At 34.0% G+C, this 25,021-nt stretch overlaps 1 protein-coding gene across 1 annotated transcript in view; it reads right to left on the bottom strand.

The window, feature by feature from the left end:
- LOC118745768 (twitchin) overlaps positions 1-25,021 on the bottom strand; it is a 286,196-nt gene that overhangs the window by 22,362 nt on the left and 238,813 nt on the right. The window contains 2 exon segments of the mRNA XM_036479424.1: positions 20,359-21,401; positions 21,488-21,829. Of these exon segments, the coding sequence (XP_036335317.1) occupies positions 20,359-21,401; positions 21,488-21,829 (1,385 nt within the window).

Here is a 25,021-nt window from a genome sequence, read left to right as displayed (position 1 = left end):
CATAGCAAATGACTATAAAATTCACGACTTTCAACTATTTTGTTAGAAATTTTTTTTCCCAGAGTGCATATGGTTTTCAAAATTTTCAAATGCAACGCGCAAGTACTTAGAGTTATCATATTCGAATAAAATTTTGCACTGCTTATTTTTAGACCAAAAGACAACTTTTTGAGCCCGGCAAACTGTATATTTAAAAAAATAGTTAAAATAACGAACGGTCTAATGTAGAAGTGTACTATATGTGTCCCTAGATATGTATGTATACGTACATATGTATGTGTATATAAATGCAGTTATGTATACCAAGTCGATCGGTTTGCTGAAGCACATTTGGGTACAGTGCCGCAAACGATCAGTTGGACTGGCTTTATTTCTCTAAAACTACAGATTGTACAATATTTAAAGAAGATTAGTCGAATCACACGAAAGTAAATTATAAAATTCGAAATCGCTAACCCAATACTGCCACACAAAAAATTTAAATTTTTGCTTGCTTAAAACGTTACAATCGTCTGAAATCAGATTTCAAAAAATTCAAAACGACGCATCCATATGGGATCTACCATTTATCACGGAAAAGTTAAATGCGAACGTACGTACATGGCGTATGAGTACCATTCTCATCTATCCTGGGCAACTCATACGCCAAGTACGTTCGTTCGATTTAAACTTTTCCGTGATAGTGGTGTCTAGATCAAATATGGTTCCGCCATTTTGAACTTTGAAAAATATAGTTATTACTTGTTCTCCTTAAGCGTTGAGTTCTTCAGAGTCACAAAATTTTAAAACTAAATCTAATTTACTGTTAGTTTAGGCGCCGTAGTTGAGACGCCATTTTGAATTTTTCAAAAGCCCACACTGTTTTTCATGGGGGACATCTAATCATTTTAAGGCCTTAATCATTGTAATCCGTCCCAAAAAAATTAGCCATCGTACTGATCCGGTTGACGTGGAATGTCCCTTGTACATATTTTTATGTGTGTATTTCATCATTTTGGTCTGATTGCAACCCTAACCAGACTAAAAAGATGGCTTTTATGAGAATATATGCGAAATTCATCTGCCTCCATTATGCTAAATATAGCCTAGAAAATTGACTCCTGGTAGATATACTTAAAAAATCAAGTTGAAAACTGCAATTTATTTAAAAGCATGTGCCATACAAATTGTTTTATGGATGAAAAAAAAGCAAACAATCGCAATAAGATGTATCGCAAAAATAAAATCAGCAATGCAAAAATATTTCTCGGCACCCTGGGCACCCTGCCGATCGAAATTTAATTATTCTAACATGAAAATTTCAGAAGTTTTTGACATTCCTTCGAAACGGCACCCTGCTCAAATTAAGCTCAATAATAAATAATAATAAAATAAATTAGAAAAACATTGTATACGACGAATATTATTATAACCATTAAGGTGTTCTTACACGATATGTACGATATGTATATGTACACATGCAAAGTACATGTCACTTTTTACATATGGAAATTCCAACATATCGTGTAAGGGCAAAATAGATTTGTTTCTGTACAAAGCAGATGCACGTACATATGAAATAGAAATGTTTCTATTTTCACCTGACACACAGATAGAATCATCCATGATAAAAACATAACAAGGTAAAACCACTGAGAGGCAGTTCAAAACTCGAACTCACATACACATTCTCATTTTCAATCTCAAACAACAACAATTGTGAACAATTTAATTTTTATATTTTAAATTTTATATGATTTTAAAATGTTGGCAAACGTCAGAAAAAAAAATCATGGCCGACGAATTGAGAGAATGAATTTACCTTGTAATGTTTTTATCATGGAATCATCTGAGTTTAGTTTATTTCGTTTGCAAAGAACATATATGTAGTACTTCTATATTGCTAGTAAATTCAAAGTACATTCCCCAACATCAGAGTGTCGATATACTCAAAAAAGAAAGAGAGATCCGATAAGAGAATGTACCCAAACTGCCATTTTTACTTTTCAAAATTCAGGAGCGGTTTAACAAATTCTTATTGAAAAATAATTCACATGAAAAATTACCAAAAAATACAATATTTGTATATCTATGAGAAACACTGCAGCCGCTGAGGTGGCAGAGGATAAAGGTACCAGTTACAGAAGGACTTGGCATCAGTTGGCATTTCCAGTTGGCATCCATAAGCACAGAACAGAAATGAATAGCGTGCTTTATTGGATTCGGTCAACTATCATATGCCACACAGCTTCATGTGTAAATAAGTTTTGTTTTATGGCGATTTCTTTTCTACAAAAACTGTTGCCTTTTCAATGCCCTCTCCTTAGTATTCGTGCGTAGAGGGCACTGAGAAGGCAACATTTTTCGGTAGAAAAGAAAACGCCATTAGTTAGGAAAAACACCTCCTATTTTCCAATTTTTCGGATATCGAAAAAGCGAAGAGCTTCGAAAAAAAGTCGACATATCGAGCCCTAACCGCAAAAAAATTTAGGATTTTTTTTCAAAACTTACTTATTGAAGCAGAAATACTCTAGGACCTAGAGTCTAGATGAACAAAAATCTCTCTCTGTCAGATTTCTAATATATATATTTAGAAAATGAAAGCAAATTTTCGCCGAAATGCCGATTCAGAATAAGAAAATATGCGTAAAGTCGAATGCGTCGATTCCGAAGCGCCCCGCAAATGAGAAATTGGTCATTTAATTTTCTTTTGTGGCGTATGTTTGGACTTTAGGGTGTATGTCGAGAATTTATTTACACTTTTAGCGGTGATAGCGGTAAATACACACCATAATCGCTGTAAAAAATTTCGAATTATGACCAGACCATGCGTTCTTCAAGTTGTCAAGTCAACTCCGCACAGGTGCAAAGACAGTCTAAGGGTCTGATTATGCATACTTCGCATAACTTCGTACAACCATTTGTACCAGTGCAATAAAAATGTAACTTAACAAAATGTGAAGCAAAATCTAAACTCAACAGATCCTAAAGTTTTTAAAAGTTCTTCCAATTTCTGGGTAATGGAATACATACAAATTAAATACAAAGTACATACGAAATTACAGTTTGAAGTTTATGCGAAGTTGTGCGAAGTTATGCGAAGTATGCATAATCAGACCATAAGAGCGTTTATGCATCAACATTTAATTTTGAACAAAATTCGTTTGCGTTAACTGCGGTTTGAAGGAAACATGAGACCGTAAAATTTGTATTTGTTTGTTTAATTCTCTGATCCGCCCCTGTTGTGATATGCCACTTCATTCTATGTAGTAGTTTACAAATATACACGTATACTTCTACAATCACAAAAAATTTTCATAGGCTGTCTTTCTTTGATTTCGAATCGAAAACACATATAGAAGTATTACATATATGGCAATGAACGTATTTTTAAATAATTAAATAAAGACTGTGAATACGACAGAAAGACGCAATTATATATGTATTGAAAAAGTCACATTTACAGATGCAAATACATATCGTCACACTTTTAGAGCGGTATATCACATGAACAATTCGGAACTCATTTCACAGGGTGCTTGGAAAAAAAATTTTTTTTTTATTAAAAAATTGCTCCAATAGTATATGCACCAACCGTTCGGAATATTTAGTTTTTACTTTAGCTCCATATATCGTGATACACATATGTATGTTTGTACATTAGAGTGGTCCAGAAATTTTCATTTGCGAAATTCGCTACGCATACCCTCTACATTTTTTTCCTTTTGACCTAGATAACATAAATGTAAACTTTTATTGCTGTAGATCGACGATAACAACTGCCGACTTAAAGTTGAAGATTTGGTTATACGAGTACCATAAGACTTCTAATCTACATAAAAAATTTGCCTTAATCGACTGAATCTACGTTTATAGTTTTTCAGTATCCTATCTAACCCCTTAAGGAGACATATTTAAAAAAAAAAGTTACATGTTAAAGGATATATTTGCAGAAATTCAAAGCCGATAAGTTTTATTATTTTATAGCATTCTTATCTAAAGTTATGCCCAAAATGTCCATATTATATACTCTGGGCCATCGGTTCCCAACCGGTGGGTTACTTCAATCGAAACATTCTCAAAAATCTAAAGGCGGATTCACCGTTCGTGTCCGGACACTTTTTGTTAGTAATTTTACGCGTTCCTTTCCCATTCTGTCTCACTGAGAGCACGACAAAAATGTGCTGAACACTCTTTGTTCGATTCAAATTGATTTAGATTTTCTGTCCGAACGACTTGATGATGGGTTGCCGCGTTCTCCTTTGTATGCGTTTGCAGCGAATTGCATTTATCATTTGCCCTCAAAATCGTATATAGGCAACAATATCATTACCTGTTTGCTTCAGAAAAAAATCAAATGTGCCGAACTGAACGGTGAACCGTACTTCATCACCGTCTCCGGCAAATGTTTTGAGAGCGAATAAAAAGTTGTCCGGACACGAACGGTGAACCCGCCTTAATTAATATTGTATTCTGACTTAAAAACAGCAATTCTACATATTGATAGATTGTGATAACAATTTTCTCAACTGTAACAGCGCGTGACAGTCAATTAAAAAAAAAAAAAATAATATATTCGCGGATCTAGGGGCCGTTTAGTTTTTCTCTCTACTTCAGGATTTTTTTTTAAAGGAATTTGAAATTTAAAAAATGTGATTAATTAAAAAAATTGTTTAAAAAATTAAGTGCAATGTAGAATTATAGAAAAACAGTATCATATAAAAGAGAAAATTCTGTAGAATTAAAAAAGTTTTTGGTGCATAAGGACGAAACGTCTTTTTAAAACTTTATTCTTCAATATCCTTGAAAATTTCTAATAAGGTTTTAGAAAAAAGGATGTTAAGAACTAATATATACACGAATTTTGCGCTTCCAATTTTATTAGTTTGAATAAAAAAATTTAATAAAAGGACATTTTCAACACCTATTCATCCTTGTGAAACAAAGGACTTAGATGTTTCTAAACAGGGTTGCCACTGATGAAGAAAAATACTTACCATCCACTTGAAAAAAATCTACCAAATCTGGAAAATATCTACCATTAACATTTGTTGATTATTTTAATAAAAACTATGCCTTGTCCTATTTTTTTAGTTATTTCCATAAAAATTAAAATTTTCAATAAAGAACCTTTTGTTTAATTAATGACATGGTATTTGAGACAGTATTAATGGCAGTATATAGCTTGAAATAAATTTAGAAAAATTCCAAAGAATTTTTAGAACAATTTTGGTTTAGAGCCCATAGAATTTTAGTATAACCAACATTCTTAAATATTTTTTTGCCGCCGGTCTTTTGTGATTTTTTTCGTTTAACAATTGCCATTTATAAAAACTGGCGTTGATATATTTAGCGAACAATCATAGTGTGTAGTTACATACCTGTCCATTTGTTTTCTTTTTATTTAAAGAATCATGTAAAATATTTAGGCAATCATAAGCTTAGGATTTACTAAAATGAGTTTTGAGTATGTACGTATATATATAAAATGTGTGCATTAAAGCGTCCGGAAACACTGTGAGACAAATGGTAGGGGTCAGTGATCGGGAAGGGTTCAAACTACCGGGTAAAGTTATATCGGTAAAAAAGAAGTTATACGTGTCCCGGCGTTTCGCTGGGTCACGTCTAGGAATCGAGATATATATATAACTATCATATAGGGGAAATTGTCTCCTTTGGTGGTCTTTTTTTGACATAACTCCAGAACCACTAGTCCGATTTTGCTGAAAAAAATTTAAAAAAATTAAAAATTACAATTCCTTTGATCTGTTCATATAACGTTTTTCTATATAATCAACAGTTTAAAAAAATTTAATATTTTAGGCAAAAAATATTTGTTTTTCTTCATACATTTATTTTTACCGGCAAATCTGTTGACTATATAGAAAAACGTTATATGAAAAGATTAAAGGAATTGTAATTTTTAATTTTTTTAAATTTGTTTGAGCAAAATCGGAGTAGTGGTTCTCGAGTTATGTCATAAAAAGACTACCAAAGGTGACAATTTCCCCTATATGATAGTTATATATTTATCTCGATTCCTAGACGTGACCCAGCGAAACGCCGGGACACGTATAACTTGTTTTTGACCGATATAACATTTCCCGTTGGTTTCATCCCATCCCGATTTTGACTGTCGCATAGTGAAATTAATGCAACAGAGTAGACTACAGTTTTCGAAAGAAATTTATAATACAAAGATGTCTACGAAAAATAAACCGGGAACGAAAAGTTTTATTTATTTTTCTAAGACAATACTTTAACAAAAATCCACCAAAATGAACAAAAATTTACATTTTTACCAACCCAAATTTTTTCTACCAATTTTGGTAATAATTTACCAAAGTGGCAACCCGGTTTCTAAATAATTTTTTAGTTTAATCTTATTTTTGAAAGTCCTTTTAAAAAAATCCTGACACCAGAGAGAAAAACTAAATACGCAGTTTCACTAAATCTCAACCGATGGATCGTGGAGGTATTATCATAAGGAAAGGTGGGTCACCAGTTTGAAAAGGTTGGGGACACTATTATGAGCTATAATTTGAGGTTCTTTTGAGGAATGCTGGCGTTTTCAAAACGGAAATTAAAAAAAAAGTTCAAGTGGGTCCTCGTACTGAGAAAATTATTATCTCACAGTTATTTGTTTTTGTTATTTATGGCCTTATAATAATTATATTCAACAATTTTTATTGAGCTTGAGGACTTTTTTAATGAAAAGCTATTGTGGAAAAGCAACAACAATTTGAAAAAATTGTAGAAGTGATAGCTATTTCAGAAATCACCACATTTCCTCATCAGACTTCTTCAGCGGGATTCAAACCGACGACCCCAGCTGACTCAGCCAGTTGCCTACGCACTGTGCTAAGTTCGCCTTATAAACTGTTATTGCTTTTTTCACTTTTTTCATGTGAGCCAACTACAATCAGGCTATTCCAGTGCTATTTAAACTTGATCATGTGATTGTTGGTTTTTGTTAATAATTCTATTTTCAGAATGTTTAACTATTGGTGTGCTCTTCCTTAAGTTATTTGTTTTTGGTATTTATGGCCTTATAAAAATTATATTTATTAAATTGAGCTTGAGGCCCTTTTTAATAAAAAACTATTGTGGAAAAGCAACAACAATTTGAAAAAATTGTAGAACTGATAGCTATTTCGGAAATCACCTCATTTCCTCATCAGACTTTTTCAACGGGACTCGAACCGACGACCCCAGCTGACTCAGCACTGCGTAGGCAACTGGCTGAGTCAGCTGGGGTCGTCGGTTCGAATACCGTTGAAGAAGTCTGATGAGGAAATGCGGTGATTTCCGAAATCACTTCTACCATTTTTTCAAATTGTTGTTAGTAATGTGCTGAGTCGGTACTTTTTAATATTGATTTAAAAAGTTTCCAATACTTTCGATACTCGGTACCGAAATATTAGAATTTCTAATAAGAGTCCGCAATATCCACAAATATGGAGTAAAAACTGTTGAGTGATCGTTGAAGTCATTAATCTATGGCTAAATAAGTCTATTTTTCCACATTATTTGGATCTGAATGTTCTCGTTACTAGATTAATATCTGCCTCTGCGGCAGCCACAATGCAAATCGTAATAATATTACGAATTTACAATGTTGCCACAATAACTGTTGTAAATAGTTGGTAAGACTGTGGCAATAAGTGCAAGAAGGCTCAAGAACTGGCATATACATTGTTCATCTTTTGAGGAAGCATCGTCTTATTTGTACCTATTTTTATTTCAGGCGATGTAATATGTATAAAATAGCAATGAATATGCATTTTTTTTTCTGCAAACTTCAAAATTTTCCCTTGCGGTCGGCAGATTGAGTTAAGTGACATTTTGGCCAGTTTTGGCTATTTTTCTTTTGTCTATTAATTGTTTATATTTTTTATAAAAGTTTAGCACATTACGTAACCAACACCACATAAATGTACATCTCAAACTTCGTACAAAATTTATTAACATTAAAGAAGCTTTATAAATTACACCCAAAACATTTAAACTTTTTATGCAGTTTTATAGCTCATTAAATTTTAGTTGGTTAAAGTGCAAATTTCAAGAACCTAGAAAATTGCGTTGGTTTTTAATAATTTTTTTAGCTGACGGTTTTCTCCCATAAAAAGTACTAGCTTTTGCCCCTGGGTTTCGCCCCAAGTCTTTATACAAACGCATTTATATAATCCTTAACATAAGCAATTACCATAGATATGACTTCATATCAAATTTCAAATTCATGCGACGTATGGTTCCGAAGTTATCGCTGAAACAAAATTCCACGCCTATGAGATGTGCCACGCGCCCTTTAACAAACGCATTTATATAAACTTTCCCATAAGCAACTACCATAGATACATATGACTTCATATACATACATAAAATTTCAAATTCATGTGACTTATAGAGTCGAAGTTATAGGTGATAAAAAATTCCACTCCTAAGGGTGCCACTCCCTCTTTTATAAACCTATTTATATATATCTTACTATAAGCGCCTACCATAGACATGTCTTCGTACCAAATTTCAAGTTCTTTTGACTTATGGTTTCGAAGTTATACCTGATTAAACATTTGCAGGCCTATGGGAGGTGCCATGCCCCTTGCAAAATTGACGACATGTTTGCAAATAAAACCATATCTACCTATGACCTTTCCGGGGTAAAAACAAATAAGTGTGCAAAGTTTCGTTTGATTCCGTGTCGTGGTTCAGAAGTTATAAGGTAGTAAACAAACAGAAATTCGCATCTATATTAATAAAAATTTTGTGTTCGTATGTCACGGTCGTCAAAACTCGAGAACGGCTGAACCGATTTGAATAATTTTTTTTGTATTGTTCAGTATAATACCAGAACCGATGATATCGCAAAAAATTGGAGGGTTGCCACCTATTTGAAATTTTTTAAACCCAAATATATTGATAAAATTAACGAGTTATTACAATATGGGTATTAGGTTAAAGAGGTTTAAGAAAGATAACTGTTGGAAATATCTTTGACGAGGGTTGCCACCTATTTGAAAATTTAAATCAGATAAATTAATAAAAAAATATTGCAATGTGGGTGTCAACCTAAAGACTTTTAAGAAGGCTTACAGCCGAAAAAATGTTTGAGGAGGGTTGCCACCTGGTTGAAAATTTAACTCAATTTAAAGATAAGATAAATTACGTATTACAATATAGGTATCAAATTAAAGAGGTTTAAGAAAGATGACGGTTAGAAATATTTTTGAGGGGGGTTGCCACCTATTTGAAAATTTTAACACAGTCAAATTTATAAAATAAATGAAATATCGCCATGTGGGTGTCAAACTAAAGAGTTTTAAGAAGGCTTACAGCTGAAAATATGGTTTAGGAGGGTTGCCACCTGTTTGAAAATTTAACTAAATTACATTGATAAAATAAGTGAAATATTACAATATGGGTTTAAAATTAAAGAGGTTTAAAAATGAAATATTTTTGACGAGGGTTGCCACCTACTTGAAAATTTAAATCAGTCAAATTGAAAAAATAAATGAAATAATGCCATGTGGGTGTCATACTAACGAATTTTATGAAGGCTTGCAGCCGAAAATATGTTTGAGGAGGGTTGTCACCAGTTTGAAAATTTATCTAAATTACATTGATAAAATAAATGAAACATTACAATATGGGTATCAAATTAAAGAGGTTTAAGAAACATAACTGTTAGAAATATTTTTGAGGGGGTTGCCACCTATTTAAAAATTGAAACTTAGTTAAATTGATAAAGTAAATGAAATTTTGCCACGTGGGTGTCAAACTAAAGAGTTTTAAGAAGGCTACGGCTGAAAATACGTTTGAGGAGGGTTGCCCCCTATTTGAAAATTTAACTCAATTTAATTGATACAATAAATGACTATTACAATATAGGTATCAAATTAAAGGTATTTAAGAAAGATGATTGTTGGAAATATTTTCGGGGAGGTTTGCCACATATTTTAAAATTTTAAAATAATATAAATTGAATATTGCAATGTGCGTTTCAAACTAAAGATTTTTAAGAAGGCTTACGGTCGAAAATGTTTTTGAAGAGGGTTGCCACCTTTTTGAAAATGTAACTCATATAAACCGATAAAATAAATTAAAAATTACAATATTGGTACCAAACGAAAGGTATTTGAGAAATTTTGATTTGGAAGTATTTTAAATAGGATTATAACCTATCTAAAAGTAAAGACTGAAAATATTGAATTTTTGTGAAATATTACATAATTGGTACCAAACTAAATGTGTTTGGGAAAGGTTTACTAGAAATTTTTTAAATGTTTTCACCTATCCAAAGGCCAAACAATTCAAATGAAGAAAGAATTAACAACATAGTTATTATCAAACGACGTGATCATATTATCAACGAAATCTATATATATAAAAATGTTGTGTTCGTATGTCACGGTCGTCAAAACTCGAGAACGGCAGAACCGATTTGAAACATTTTTATTTTATATTGTTTGGTATAATACCAGAACCAATGGTGTCGCAAAAACTGGAGGGTTTCCACCTATTTGAAATTTTTTAAACCCAATTATATTAATTAAATTAGAATGAGTTAATTATTACTATATGGGTATCAAATTAAAGAGGTTTAAGAAAGATAACTGTTGGAAATATTTTTGAGGAGGGTTGCCACCTATTTTAAAATTTTGGCTCAGTTAAATTGATAAAGAAAATGAAATATTGCTATAAAACTAAAGAGTTTATAAAATATCTACAGTAGAAAATATGTTTGAGGGGGGTTGCCACCTGTTTGAAAATTTAACCCAATTAAATTCGTAAAATAAATGAAATGTTACAATATCGGTAACAAACTAAAGGCATTTGAGAAATCTTGATTTAGAAATCTATATCTATATATACAAAGATATTTAAGAAGGCTTACAGCAGAAAATATATTTGAGGTATAATATGAGTGCCAAACGAAAGGTATTTGAAAAATCTTGATTTGGAAATATTTTTAATAGGATTATCACCTATCTAAAAGTAAAGACTGAAAATATTGAATTTAAATGAAATATTACATAACTGGTTCCAAACGAAAAGTGTTTCGGAAAGCTTTACTAGGGAACTTTTTTAAATCTTTCCACTTATTCAAAATCGGAACAGTTTAAATAAATATAGAATTTACAACATCTTATCAAACGAAGTTAGGGATGTCAGTGGCAAAAATACATCGATGTTTTTCTTTGATTCGATGCATCGATATGTACATCGATATTTTTCGATGGATCGAAGGGCGTACATCGATGCATCGATTTGCATAGGATTTTTCAGATAATGTTTCACAACAAAATGTTATTAGCAAAATTGTAGAAAATTTTAAATAAATTACTGCAACTGAGCTAATTATGTTTCTAACGGAACTTCTTGCAGCCATTTAAATTTTTTGGCCAAAGTCACTTCTTCTTTTTGAACAATTGAATAACTGGAATGACGGTTCGATGTACCGTAGATGTCAGTTTTCAAAAAAACATCGATACATCGATGCATCAATACATCGACTATTTATACATCGAGTGGAAAATTTTCGATGCATCGAAGCACAACATCGATATTTTCGATGTTTTTCCGACATCCCTAAACGAAGTGATCATATTATCAACGAAGAGCTTTTACACAAATTACTTAATGTAAAAAATTAATAAACAAGAAATTTTTAAGCAAAAAACACAACCGACATCAATTCTCATAAAAAATTTAATAGTACCGTTAATTTTTTCATGATCCAATAATCGGATCTAAACCAAATTAGTATGGGATCACCTGGAAATCAGTTGACGTGGTCCAAAGTTATGCGGTAACAAACACAATAAATAATATTCCGACGAATTGATAACCTTCTGCTTTTTTTGAAGTCAGCTAAAAACTACCGAAACAAATAACAAAATGATAAAAGAGTAACGAAAATAAAAAAAAACTATCGCATGAAAGCTGTTTAAAAAATACTTAATGAAAACATAAAACTGTTGACAACATTCCCTAGCATTATAAATCAGTTAACTTTTAATCGTAAGCAATTTATTTCGTTTGGGGTCGCCATTGCCTACTACGTATATTGCGAGTAAAAAAAATTTTAATAACTTGAGATAATATTATTATGATTATGATTATCATTATTATTGTGAACTCCTATTCCCGACCAAAGATTCCCAAAATCAAAGCGAAAGCAGAAGGGCATTTACGATCGCATGATGCAAATGTTAAGATAATAAGAGCTGCAGAACTAAACCATGCAGGAACATTTTTTTTTCAACGGCGTGGAATTTCTGGCGTTTGCCGATGGCATCGACATCATCGGTAGCAAAAACCGCGAAGTCTCTTCTGCCTTTTCCTAACTGGATAAGGAAGTAAAGCGAATGCGCCTGGTGGTAAACGAGGACGAGACGAAGTATCTCCTGTCATAAAAACAGTCAGCGCCTTGGAACCCAAGTCACTGTTGACTGCTTTAAGTTCGGGAAAGTGGAGAATTTTGTGTACTAGGGAACCAGCATTATCACAGATAAAAATATCAGCATGGAAAACCCACACAGAATCAGTCTTGCAAACAAGTGCTACTTTGGATTGAGTAGGCAGTTCGGGAGTAAAGTCCTCTCTCGACGTATAAAAAACCGCACTCTATAAGTCACTCATCATGCCCGAGCTGTTATATGGCGCAGAAGCTTAGGCAATGACAACATTCGATGAGACGTCTCTTAGAGTATTCGACAAAAAGATCTTACGGAAGATTTACAGGCTTCTACGCGTGGGCGACGGGGATTACCGTATACGATGGAACGATGAGTTGTATGAGACTTAAAACGAAATATACATAGTGCAGGGAATGAAATTGCAGCGGCTCCGCTTGCTTAGACATGTCGTTCCAATAGGAACCGAGGTTCCAGGTGTGAAAGAATTCAACTCGCAATCCACTGGTGGTAGCAGAGGAATATGGAGCCCCCCGCTGCAATGGAGAGACCAAGTTGGCACAGAGAGAAATTGACTAGCGATCTTTGTCGAGCTCGGCCAAAATGGTTTAGGCGGTTACAAAGCCAAAGTAGAAGAAGAATATGCAAATGATAAATGGCGGAGTTGGGGGAGGATGCGCTAGGTGGTACTTATCAGATGGATTCTGGCAACGGTTCGATCAAAAAAATTGCATTACCTTAGCTATCACTTCGTCTGGAATTGCTGCGACATTGGTACCAGGTGGGAGCATTGCCAATTCAGCTCTTGAGCTGCCATTGAACATATAAGTAATCGAAACTCCCACATGCAATATTTCCAGGGCAACCGGTGCACATAAAAAATCGCTTAAGGTCGATGATCGATTGTTGTGAGATTTGCGTGGAAACGTTCAACCATTCGGGAATGCATTGATATTGCTCGCAGGAGATTTTACGCAAACATTGTCTGTAGTTCCCCGATTAACACTAGCGGACGAGATAAATGCTTGCCTGAAATAGTCAACATTGCAACAAGGTGAACATACATACACTGCAGCTGAAGTATTCGCGCGACAATAACTGGACATTGGGAACGCAAAGCTGCCAGTCAATGAGAGATTAAGACAAATTTTATGGCCTGATAATTTTTGTAACTTAGGAATATCGAAAGGAGAACTGATCGAAAGAATGTTTCTTTATTAAGAAATTTAATTATAGGAATCTTGATTGGCTCAGTGAACGGGCTATTCTTGCTGCGAAGAATAAGGATGTCTATCAACTAAATTATAGTGGTATTGAAAACAGTCGTTGCTTGAGCTGATCTGCCATTTTACCAGACTGCCAGGCCACTTGCCCACGTTGGTGAGTACCACTAATATTATTCAATCCAGCATTCAACGTGAGGAAATAGCACATACGTCAATAAACACCGTTGTGGAAAAAGACCATCCAACGGAATTTTTGAACTCGATTGATCTTCCTGGTAGACTCCACATACTGAAATTGAAAATGGGTGTGCCAATTATCATGTTGCGGAATATTAATCGGCCAAAACTTTGCAACGGCAGGCGACTCGCACTAAAGAAATTGATGAAGAAAGTATTGTAAGTAAAGATTTTAACGTGGCCTTTCAAAGGTGAAGAATTCCCATGATTCCGACCGATACACCATTTCAATTTAAAATATTGCAATTCCGAATTCGATTGACAATCGGAATCACAATCAATAATGCTCCAGTCGAACTTTGGAAAAGCAAATCAGATATCCTTGATATCTATGCAGCGAATGGAAAAACAATAAATATTGTGTGCACACAAGTACTTATTACATAACCAAACACATATGAAACGTATGCATTGTTTCGTTAATAATTTGTCATCCATATAACAGGAATACGCCACAGCAAAGCGTGGCAGGGTACAGCTAGTTTATATATATAGATAGATGATCGTCAATTACTTTTATATGGAGGAAAATGTCTAGGACCGTCAGCAAAAAAAAATTATTGTAGTTAAATCTACTAAAATATAGTGGGCTATAAAACTGTATACCTAAAATTTTTAATAAAAAGTTTAAAATTTTTAGGTGTAATTGTTAAAGTTTGTTGAATTTTTTTAATTTTGTAAAAAGTTTGAAATGTGGATTAATGTGGTGCTGGTTATGTAATGTGCTAGACTTTTTTAAAAAATGTGACTAAACTTAATCAGCTGACAAGAAGTGTATATGTAAAGAGAAGGTTTAATGTATCGAATCGGATTGGGTGCCGAGTATTGGGAACCGACAATTCAGCATATCACTAATTGTTGTTGCTTTTCCACAATAGTTTTTCATTGAAAACGGCCTCAAGCCCAATAAAAGTTGTTGAATATAATTGTTATAAAGCCATAAATAACAAAAACAAATAACTTAAGGACGAGCACACCTAAAAGTTAAACATTTTAAAAATAGAATTATTAACAAAAACCAACAAAACCAACAACCACATGATCAAGTTTAAATAGCACTGGAATAGCTGCGCTTGATTGTAGTTGGCTCACATGAAAAAAGTGGAAAAAGCAACAACAGTTTATAAGGCGAACTTAGCACAGTGCGTAGGCAACTGGCTGAGTCAGCTGTGGATTTCCGAAATAGCTATCACTTCTACCATTTTTTCAAATTGTTGTTGCTTTTACACAATATTTTTTCAATAAAAACGGCCTCAGTCTCAATAAAAATTGTTGAATATAATTATCTCACAGTGCAATATAATGTACACGTCGTTGGTGAAGGCAACCGTTCAAACTACACTCTGTGGTTAGCACCTCCGTAATATAAGCCAAGGAACACACCCCTCTAAAGCCGTCCACCAAGACCGGCCTATCGTTTAACTTTTGTTTAACTCCTACCTCTCGAAACTTTCTCAGCCAGCAGAAGGAGTTTCACTAATTTACCACGCTGCCTAGCCTACAGGGAACATACGTATCTTTATGCTCAGCAAGCAATTCGGCTGCTATCAGGAAACACCAAAATAGCACTTGCTGTTTGCTGTCTGTTGTCTGTCTGCTGATCCACCTAGGGATAAAACGATACCTGTACTTGGAAGTAGTATCGAAAGAAAGTATCGATACCTACTAAGTATGGGGCTGAAAGTATCGATACCTACTTATATCGATATTTGTACATAAATAAGAATTGTTTTTAAAAAAACGCTATCACATGTCTATGAATTTTTGTCAAAATAACTTATGTAACGATAGTTTTTGATTTTAGAAGAATGGTAGTTAATCTTTTTAAGAAAAACTTTAAGTTTAAAAACAAGAAAAAGGTGCTAAGTCCGATATGTAGTTTTGTAAAATCCCCACACAATTTTGTTAACAGAATTTGCTTCCTTTTTATGTACGCATTTTATTTGTTATACATAATTATATATTTTGTACAAAGATAATAATTATAATTTATTTCATCCAAATTAACTAATAAAAGTTATCTGTATTATAACACTAGTCAACAGCATTTTTGCAGAGTAACGATGGTATATTTCTGAAAGAAGTAATGATCTTGATAATATTCGGAGGACAATGTTATAATGTAGTGCAGGCATTCATATGGCCAGCTTAGACTGAAAAGTTGCTAAGTCCATTTGTAGAAATTTTACAGGAGAGAAAAACAACCTTTCAAAACATTTCCTTCAAGAATTTTGCAAAAAGTTCCGTTGCAAATTAAAATATTTAGAATTTTTTGTGAGCTTATCAAATTTGCTGTGCCTCTTTCGGACTTAGTAAATTTGCCTTAAATTGAATATAAACGGGAAAAAATAAAAAATCACGTTAGTTAATCCTTTCGGACGCATTGCGTTTTTAATTTATCTTCCTTCCTATAGCCAAATATGAGTTTTCACAAAAAGTGGACTTAGATTAGATGATAATGGGTATTTCTTTGTAGGACTTTCTATTCGTTGGAAATTAAACTGCTAAAATTTTTTAACTATTCACAATAAAAATTGGATCAAAAAATAAAAGTCCGGGAATAAAATTGTTACTGAATCGGTTTTCGATACAAGTACTATCTTCCGATACCTACTCGGTACTCGGTTCAAAAGTATCGATACATAAATTGCTTGGTATAGGACGAAAAGTATCGAGTATGTATTGTATTTACTAGTATCGTTTTCCACCTTCCTGCCAGATGTACATCGCACAAACAGTGAACCCAAAGTTGTACAGATAGGCCTTAAGCAACATTCACCGAGAGACAAACACCACTTTTACTAACTCTCGACCCGTGAATTCCGTCATTGGAGCTCATTAATGTCTGGATACTATAACAGGTTTGGCTAGGGTTAGGTTAGCTCTCTCTCTTCCCTTTTTGGTCTGATCCCGTTAAACAGCACGTTTCCTGGGTCTGCCGCTATTTGAAATTGACGACAGCGGTTGATAGACTAGCCGATTTAGTGCTAAAACAACAACAACAAACGTCCAGGCTTCACAGACGATAGTAATGAAGAAGGCAGGATTCACAGGCCCCAAGTGGACTGAAACAAGAAGCAAGTTACAGTTGAATTGAATAGAAGTAGATAACGAGCCAAAGTAGGAAGATTCGGTTTCCTAAAACGAAAATTGAACTATGCTTCGGCTAGATCGGCCTAAATGTCTATAAATGAATCGCTAGTCACCTCAGAGACATTTGAATGGTCGCCGCGAATGACGTTGTAAGCGACAATTTTCTTAGAACAAGTTTCTTTAGTTTTAACGATATAAATGTACAATGTACATTTTACATAAATATTTTATACTTTAAGAGCAAGTTTATTGAATACTCCTGTACCGAAAAAGTAGAACACCAAATCAAATGAGCTTATGTGTGTGCACCATTAAAAACATTTTCTTTTTATTTCTGTAAAATTATAATCTTGTCGCTTACAAAGTTATTTGCGGCGACCATTCATTTTTTGAAACTAAAGACCGATGGTAATTTGAATGTTTTCTTACTCTTATTTGAAATGGACAACTAATGTAAAATACGCTTAACTTACGCCATTTCAACTCTCAATTTCGGTTTGAAATTATAGCTGTTTACACGACCATCTCAATTTCAATTTAAATTTCGATGACATTTTGTTTATTCGCTCGTTCTTTTGTTTTTTCTTCTTTTTACTTATTAATCATTCACAATAAGTAATGTTCATTCTCATACTCGCGAAGTTGAAAATATTCATTTCCCCAAGAGTGACGGGTGAGATAACGACGACACCCGTCTCTCTGAGTTGATGGATTCGTTTCTCAATTTTAGACAAACTATATCAAAACATTTCGTGCATATCGATTTTCTCGAATGTAGTTAATAAAATGTTATGGTCCGATTTACGATTTGATGCCATTATTATGTTTGAAAAAAAAAAACATTTTTAGCTAGTGACGGGTGGGACGAGACTAATGAGGACACATAGCTCGTGAGTAAAATGAACACTACTGATTTGATATTGGTATTTATTAAGAGGACCTTATTTAAACAGTGGGAAGCTAACGTATTTGTGAGTTATGTAAAAAAAAAACATATTTTGCTGTGACGGGTAGGACGTCCAATAAGCATTTCTTGAACGCTGACAACGTTTCCATAAACGTAATTTTGTAATAGCTAACCACAGTTTTAAATTTCATGAATTTTACTTTCTTTGCGGATAATTATTTTTTTGCATTTTCACCTTCAATACTTAGAAAGGCCTTGTTAACTTGATAACAAAAATACTACACCAGAGATAGTCGCATTACGGCTGTGCCATGCCATGTGCAACGCAAGAAAAGTGAAAACCGAACTGGAGCTGGCTGCTATAAATACCTCATATATGTTACCGGCCAAACCCAATCTTAGGACAAACTAGTTTTTCCTAGGCTAAACTAGTTCTACCTAGATCTAATATATCCGTCCAATGCGGAAACAAGTTGGACGCAACAATATGGTGGACTGGGTTTACCCGGTAACATATATATTGCTATTACAAACTTAATATTTAGGGCCGAATTCAGTGCTTAGTTAAATCATGGTTAGCTTTACCGCCCACAAGAGTTCAACTATGAAAGTATATTTAGATTCACATAGTTAGCTAAGGAAGTTCATATCTTGAAAATATACAAATTCTAAAAATCAAAATCTTTCTATTAAGATTTGAATTTTGTAAAAAAAAATGTAATTTCACAAGAGTTTAACTGTGGTTGCATGCTGGTTTAAACTTTTGTTAACTGGGCATTGTGAATAACAAAATCGATAGTTAAACTCTTGTCAGTGGTTAACTACGCTCTGTGAATTTAACCCTTATTATTCATAAATGGGATTTTTGAATTTTAAAATGGGATAAACAAGGCGTTTTTCAGAGAAGAATGGGATTTTCGGCCCTTTGGAGTTGGTAACACTGGTGTGTTCGACAAACATGCCGATTGTTTACGTGAAATTAAATTTGTCGAACCGTGTGGGGATCCCAGTATAAGCACTCAACCAAAACTTTGACTTCAAGTCGGTACGGGTTATCGTCATTCTGCAGCAATAAAACTCTTGCACTCACATTTGTCATTTACATACATATATTCATAAATAAAAAACTACGCTACAGAAGCAGTGAATAAAAATTGATGATAATACTTCAGTAATGCATACATATGTAGATATTCAGCATCTCCCATGCAAAGAATCTATCTCATTGAGCTGAACACATTTCATTGTACAGTGAAACCCGCTTAAGTACTACCCGCTTAAGTAATCAACATTTTTTAGGCACGTAATCTGAAGAAAATCCCTCTCCTAAGTACCTCCCCGCTTATTTACCCAACCCGCCTAAGTACCTAAATTTTTAGTACCCCATTTACCATTTTACTTATAATTTTCCCCTTTTAAATGCTCTTTTAAAATTTCTTAAAATATTTACATATTTTGGAATGGCAGTGCTACACAATCGATATTAATTGCTACCGTGAGTATAACAACATGCAAGTTTCAAGTGGCTAAAAATTACCGTTGATTTTTTAGAATGTTTTGTCGGCGTTGCTTCCATATAACGAATAAAAACCATTTTTTATGTGAAGAAACCCGCAGCATCTTCTGCAAAAAAAATTCTAAAAAATCAAAAGTAATTTTTTGCCACTTGTAACACCAAAAATTGAATGGGGTCACTTATGAGAAAAAAGTTTCAAATTTTGATGAAAATTTTATGAACTTCTACAAAATTTGAAGCTTAAGTTTATATGGTATGTTTTTAGGCAATGAACTGTACTTTAATTGACAAATCTTAAAAATTAATAAATATAAGCGGCAAACAGTATCATTTTGAATTTGGTCCAAACTGTATGTATGTACGTAAGTATACTTCATTAAATGTGTGTAAGTTAACAAGACGCTGTAACTACAACAATAATTATGCTCACTTAAGTACCCGCATCGAGGTACTTAAGCGGGTTCTCTTAAGTACCCAACCCGCCTAAGTACCTCAAAAAGCTGACATTTTTCGTGAGGTACTTAAGCGGGTTTTACTGTACATACATACGTATGTGCATATACATATCGTTACCTGAAATGCAAAATAACGTAACAACATCGTCACTGAAATGCCAAAAAGTCATAACTTATAAAAAATTCAAAATTCACGTTTTGATTGCTATGATGGATTTCATCGAATTACAACTCCCCACATCGTTTTAAGAGAAAAAATATATAGATAAAATAAATATAATATATATAATAATAAATATATATATAGATGACGATATGCATTATACGCTTCCATACTTAAATCATTTTGCCAAAAGATGTGTTTGTGTTTTTCATTTCTAAAAACTTCTCTAAAAATGGAATAACATCTTCGATATCTACATCCCCACCGTTTCTTTTTTACTATTGGTTTGTATACAACACTTCCTCTTAAATACGCGCAATGTATGTATCTTTATGTGCATATAACTTAATCACATTCACTTCTTACCTTCAACGATGACTACGCATTCTGTTTCGTCGGTACCGTGACAGTTGGTCGCCTTACAAGTGTATTTGCCAGAGTCTGAAGGCTTGCAATCGATGATTTCCATGGTAACAACACCGTCCGAAGTTGACATCGAGTATTCGTATTTGCTAAGTTCCCGACCATCTTTGTACCATTTTACAGTCGGCGTGGGCTTTCCACTGAGGCAACAAAGAAGCTTACATGTGTCGCGAGCTTGCATGACACGCGGACGTAAAAGGAATGTAAAGCTGGGTGCCGATTCTGATTCTTCTTGCCAGAATGTATATGGTAGAGGATCACGTCGGCGCAACGGCGTCGTTTCACTGCGATAGCGCGGTTGCTCTTTCGGTAGTGGATGCACGTTCAAGAATACAACCTCTTCGCGTGAGCCATAGTGGTTCTCTGCACGAATTATGTATTCGCCCCTATCGTCGAGCTTGACGCGGTTGATAATGAAGTAGTAATCATCCCCAGCGTAACGTTTCATAAATTTTACACTTTGCCGCAGCTCTACATTGTTGTGAGACCATGTAAGTGTGGGTGTAGCACCAGCTATACAACGGCAGTAGAACTTTACACTTTGACCTTCGTAGCAGAATTGCGATGACGGCCGGATGACAAAGCGTGGTGCCGCTTGTCGACGATCGAACGAAGTTTCGTGCATTTTGTATTTTTCCATTAGCAATTTACGCAGCGAAGAGTATTCGGATAAGCGTCCAATAGGAAGTAAATACTTGTCGAAATCTTCATATTTCTTCCGAAGTTTATCACGGAATGCAAGGTAGCGATCGCGCGCAATTTTCTGTGAGCGATCGCTATGATCACCTGTTAGCCATGGATGCAACAGGCATTCATGTGCAGTCATACGCTTTTCCTTATTGGCGATAAGTAGTTTTTTAATAAAGTCTTTAGCTTCATCGGAAATATGGCGGAAGGCGACTTCGTCGAAGTCCCAGTCACAGGCCTTGACGTTCTTGAGTGTTTGTATATCGTTATCGCCAGCAAATGGCGACAATCCACTTAACCTAAATCACAAAAATAGAAAAAAAAAAATTGGTTAGGTTAGAAAGCGGCGTCGTATTAAAATAATAATTTAACTCAAGATACTAACAGTACATAAGCAAGGACTCCAGTGGCCCACATATCCGTATAGAAACCAACCGGTTCGCGATTCACAATCTCAGGCGCTGCGAATTCGGCGGTACCAGTTGTTATTTTGACTACTTCATTGGGATCCAAACGAGTGGCCAATCCGAAATCAATAAGTTTCACATTCGTACTGCTGCGAGTGTGGCACATAATATTTTCTGGCTTTATGTCCAGATGAATGATATTCTTTTCGTGCATGTGTCTAATGCCCTCGCAAATCTGGCGCATATAGTTAATTACTTCCGCTTCAGTCATGAAGTAGCCCTCGGTGGTTATGCGCTCGAACAATTCTCCACCAGATAAGCTGAAAAATAATTTGGATTTGAATACATATGTATATGTACGTGTGTATATTGAATGTAATGAATATACTGATAACACCGTCTTACAAAAATAAAGTCACGAAATACACCCGAAACAAAACTTTGTGTAGGGCCGAGTACAACATGAAAATAGGGTTCTTATAGTTCCTGAACACTCCTTTGTTTTTTTTTTTATTAAAAACCCGTTATTTTCACTTATTTATTACAAGCTTGAATATATCTCATAAAGAGGATTTACGTATATATCTTTATAATGACATTAAACAATCTATTGGTATACTTAGATCGCTAGAAGTTGCCGTCGGGTAAAGTTTAAAAACTTCTATTTTTCTTAAATTTTTCAAATTTCAAAAATTTTTATAAAAGTTGCCAAGCAATAATTATCAGAGCTTTTATCTTGATAAATATTGCCAGCAATTTGGTAGTTTGACAGCCACATTTTCATTGCGCGAAAACTTCGTGGCGGCAACAATATTGATATTTTAATATAAAAGCAAAAAATGAGCTGTTTTCTATTAAAATATTGTTAAAATATGTTGTTTTTATAATGATTTTAAGATTTTTATGCATAAGTCTCGATGCCTTGGAGTTTGTGGTTACCAAATCGTACTTTTGCCACAACGGCCATTTAGGCCGTTTTGCCACTGGTCCGATGGGTGGTTTTGCAAAGGCCTCGACGATATTATATACATACGTATAAAAGTACATTTATTTTCGAGCAAACTGATACCTAATCTAGTGACCGTGCCTGTAATGGTAATCATAAACCACTCAAGGTTAGCGATATTTTAGGGGGATTGGTCTCTGGAAGATTTAAAAAATTTTCATGACGGTGCTTGATGAATTTCTTAGTAACACTCCGCAAAAGATTGGAAAACTCCAGACCGTATTTCTACTTAAATTGCTTAACTTCGATAATTTTACATGATTTCATTAAATGAGGTATACATTTTTTCGCGAATACTTTTAGATAAATACTGCATACATAATTGGTAACTTTCATAGAAATTTTTGAAATTAGCGATGATTAAAATAAGAAAAATTAAGAAAAAATGAAAACTCCCAACAATCTAATACAACTTCGGCATTGTGAGTAACTTTGTTCGCTAAAAAATGGATGCAAAACAGAGCTGTGTAATGATTGAATCAATTGAGTGTGCATTCTAATTTTATTCGTTTCAAAAATGTGATTGTTTGATTTAAAAAATTTAACAACCACTCTTAAGATTAGTTACAAATTATAAACACAAAATATGTAATGTGTTATGGAATGGTTGACACCCATTCACATAGAGAATGTGAATGCAAAAAAAAACTCAATCATGTACGATTGTACGTTTATGTGAATGCAATCTGTCATTATCGTTCAGTACTAATACTATTTGTTGTATCAGGGTTGAGATTTTTGTACTCAAAATGTGAAACCAGAAGATTGCCATTTCCCTTAAAATAAGTAAACAAATAAATATTTGGTGCTAAAATATTTTTCTAAGTGTTTGGCCGAGCTTCTGCTCAAACTTGAGGCATGAGTTCTGTTGTTGTGGCACAAATGGAGAAACCTATGTACATATTTAAGGCTGACTCCGAACACCAAATTATTTTATAAGAAGAGTTTTTTAAGCAGAAATATACTCGAGGGTTTGTCATTGCGTGCCGAAGGACGACTGCTATTTTGGGTTATAATCTGACCAGGGATTTAACCATGGTCCTATGGAGTGGAAGTACGCACATGTAATCACTCTGCTACCACGGCCGCCATAAGTATATGCTATACATATGTATGTACAGATATTCGATTAATTGTTCTCAAAATGCATGAAAACTATAGTATGCTGCCAAATTAATAATATTTTTTGATAAACAGTTTTGCAAATGTATTTGCACTTCAAATTTGTGTTTTAATAAAGTATTATTTAAATAAATTATTATTATAAATTATTTTTTTAATAAATAGATATACAAATATTTATATTTGGGAACTCTTGGACTTTTCTTCATTTGTAACAAATGACAGATGTAAACAAAACAAAAGAAATAATTGTAATTTTACAAATTTAAATTAAACGGGCGTTCTTTACAAAAAAATGTAGTTAGGGATCGGATTGCGCATATTTTTTTTTACAATATCAAGTGCCCCCGAGAAGTGTTCAGCCATTAAATAGCTTAAAAAACGCTTTCAAAAATTCGAAACGAGAGTGAAGTGCAGTGTTCAATTGTGATCGAAATTGCAGGCAAAATTTGTGCGTGTGTAATTAATGTTTTATTTGAAGAAATGTTGCCCCTTGTCGTTAAAAATAAGCAAACCAGAGAATTCAAATTATGTCTCTTTCTAAAGATTCAGTAAGTGTTGGACTGCAAAAATACGAAATAAGTAACAACTGGTATGTAGTTAAACGAAAAAAAAATTCCATTTGTGTTGCTGAACAACGAAACAAAACGAAAAGTGTCGTTATTTCACAGTTTTTGACTTATGCCAATATTCACGATTAATGTTAGACATTTGCCACTGTTCAGTTGTAAGGGTTGGCTACTTCGGTTTTATGCCAAATGGCAAAACTTTGCCTCTGCCGGATTGGTAACAACAAAGCCTATGTCGATTTGCCACAGAAGAATATGGTTATTTATTAACCTAATCCACTATATATCTCAAAAACCTGAGTTGTGCCGTTATTGCAGAGGACCATCGACATATGTTAGTGTTTGGCCGAGCGACTCCTCCGATTGTGGCATGCGCCTTGATGTTGTCGCACCAAGGGAAGGGATCTACAGTTTTACGCCGACTCCTGCCGGGGGCCGACCACTATTACAAAAAACTTTTTCTTGTTTTATGTTAGCCGGAACTTGGCTCGAACCCTCGCCCTGCGGAATGGTAGTGCGCACTTCTAACCACTACACCACAGCGAATGCTTTATTAATTTTAATTATTATTTGCGATTAACCATTTATTCGTTAATTTTTAATCATTCATAGACTAACATTTTGCCGACAATACTCGCATAAGATAGTCCCAAATTTTCACAAAAGAGAAAAGTGATTTTCTTCAAAACTTTTGAATGACATCTTGACTGAACTTACTTATTCGGAATTTCTACTATTACTTATAGAGTAGGCTATTCATAAAGTCTGGTTATGAAATAAAAATTTTTCTATTATACGTTCCATAAATATAAGGA

The sequence above is a fragment of the Rhagoletis pomonella genome, unplaced genomic scaffold (assembly GCF_013731165.1).
Source record: "Rhagoletis pomonella isolate Grant_MI unplaced genomic scaffold, Rhpom_1.0 Rhpom_scaffold_00009, whole genome shotgun sequence".
Lineage (NCBI taxonomy): Eukaryota > Metazoa > Arthropoda > Insecta > Diptera > Tephritidae > Rhagoletis > Rhagoletis pomonella.
The sequence above is the reverse complement of the archived record's forward strand: the minus strand, read 5'-3'. Positions and strand labels throughout refer to the sequence as shown.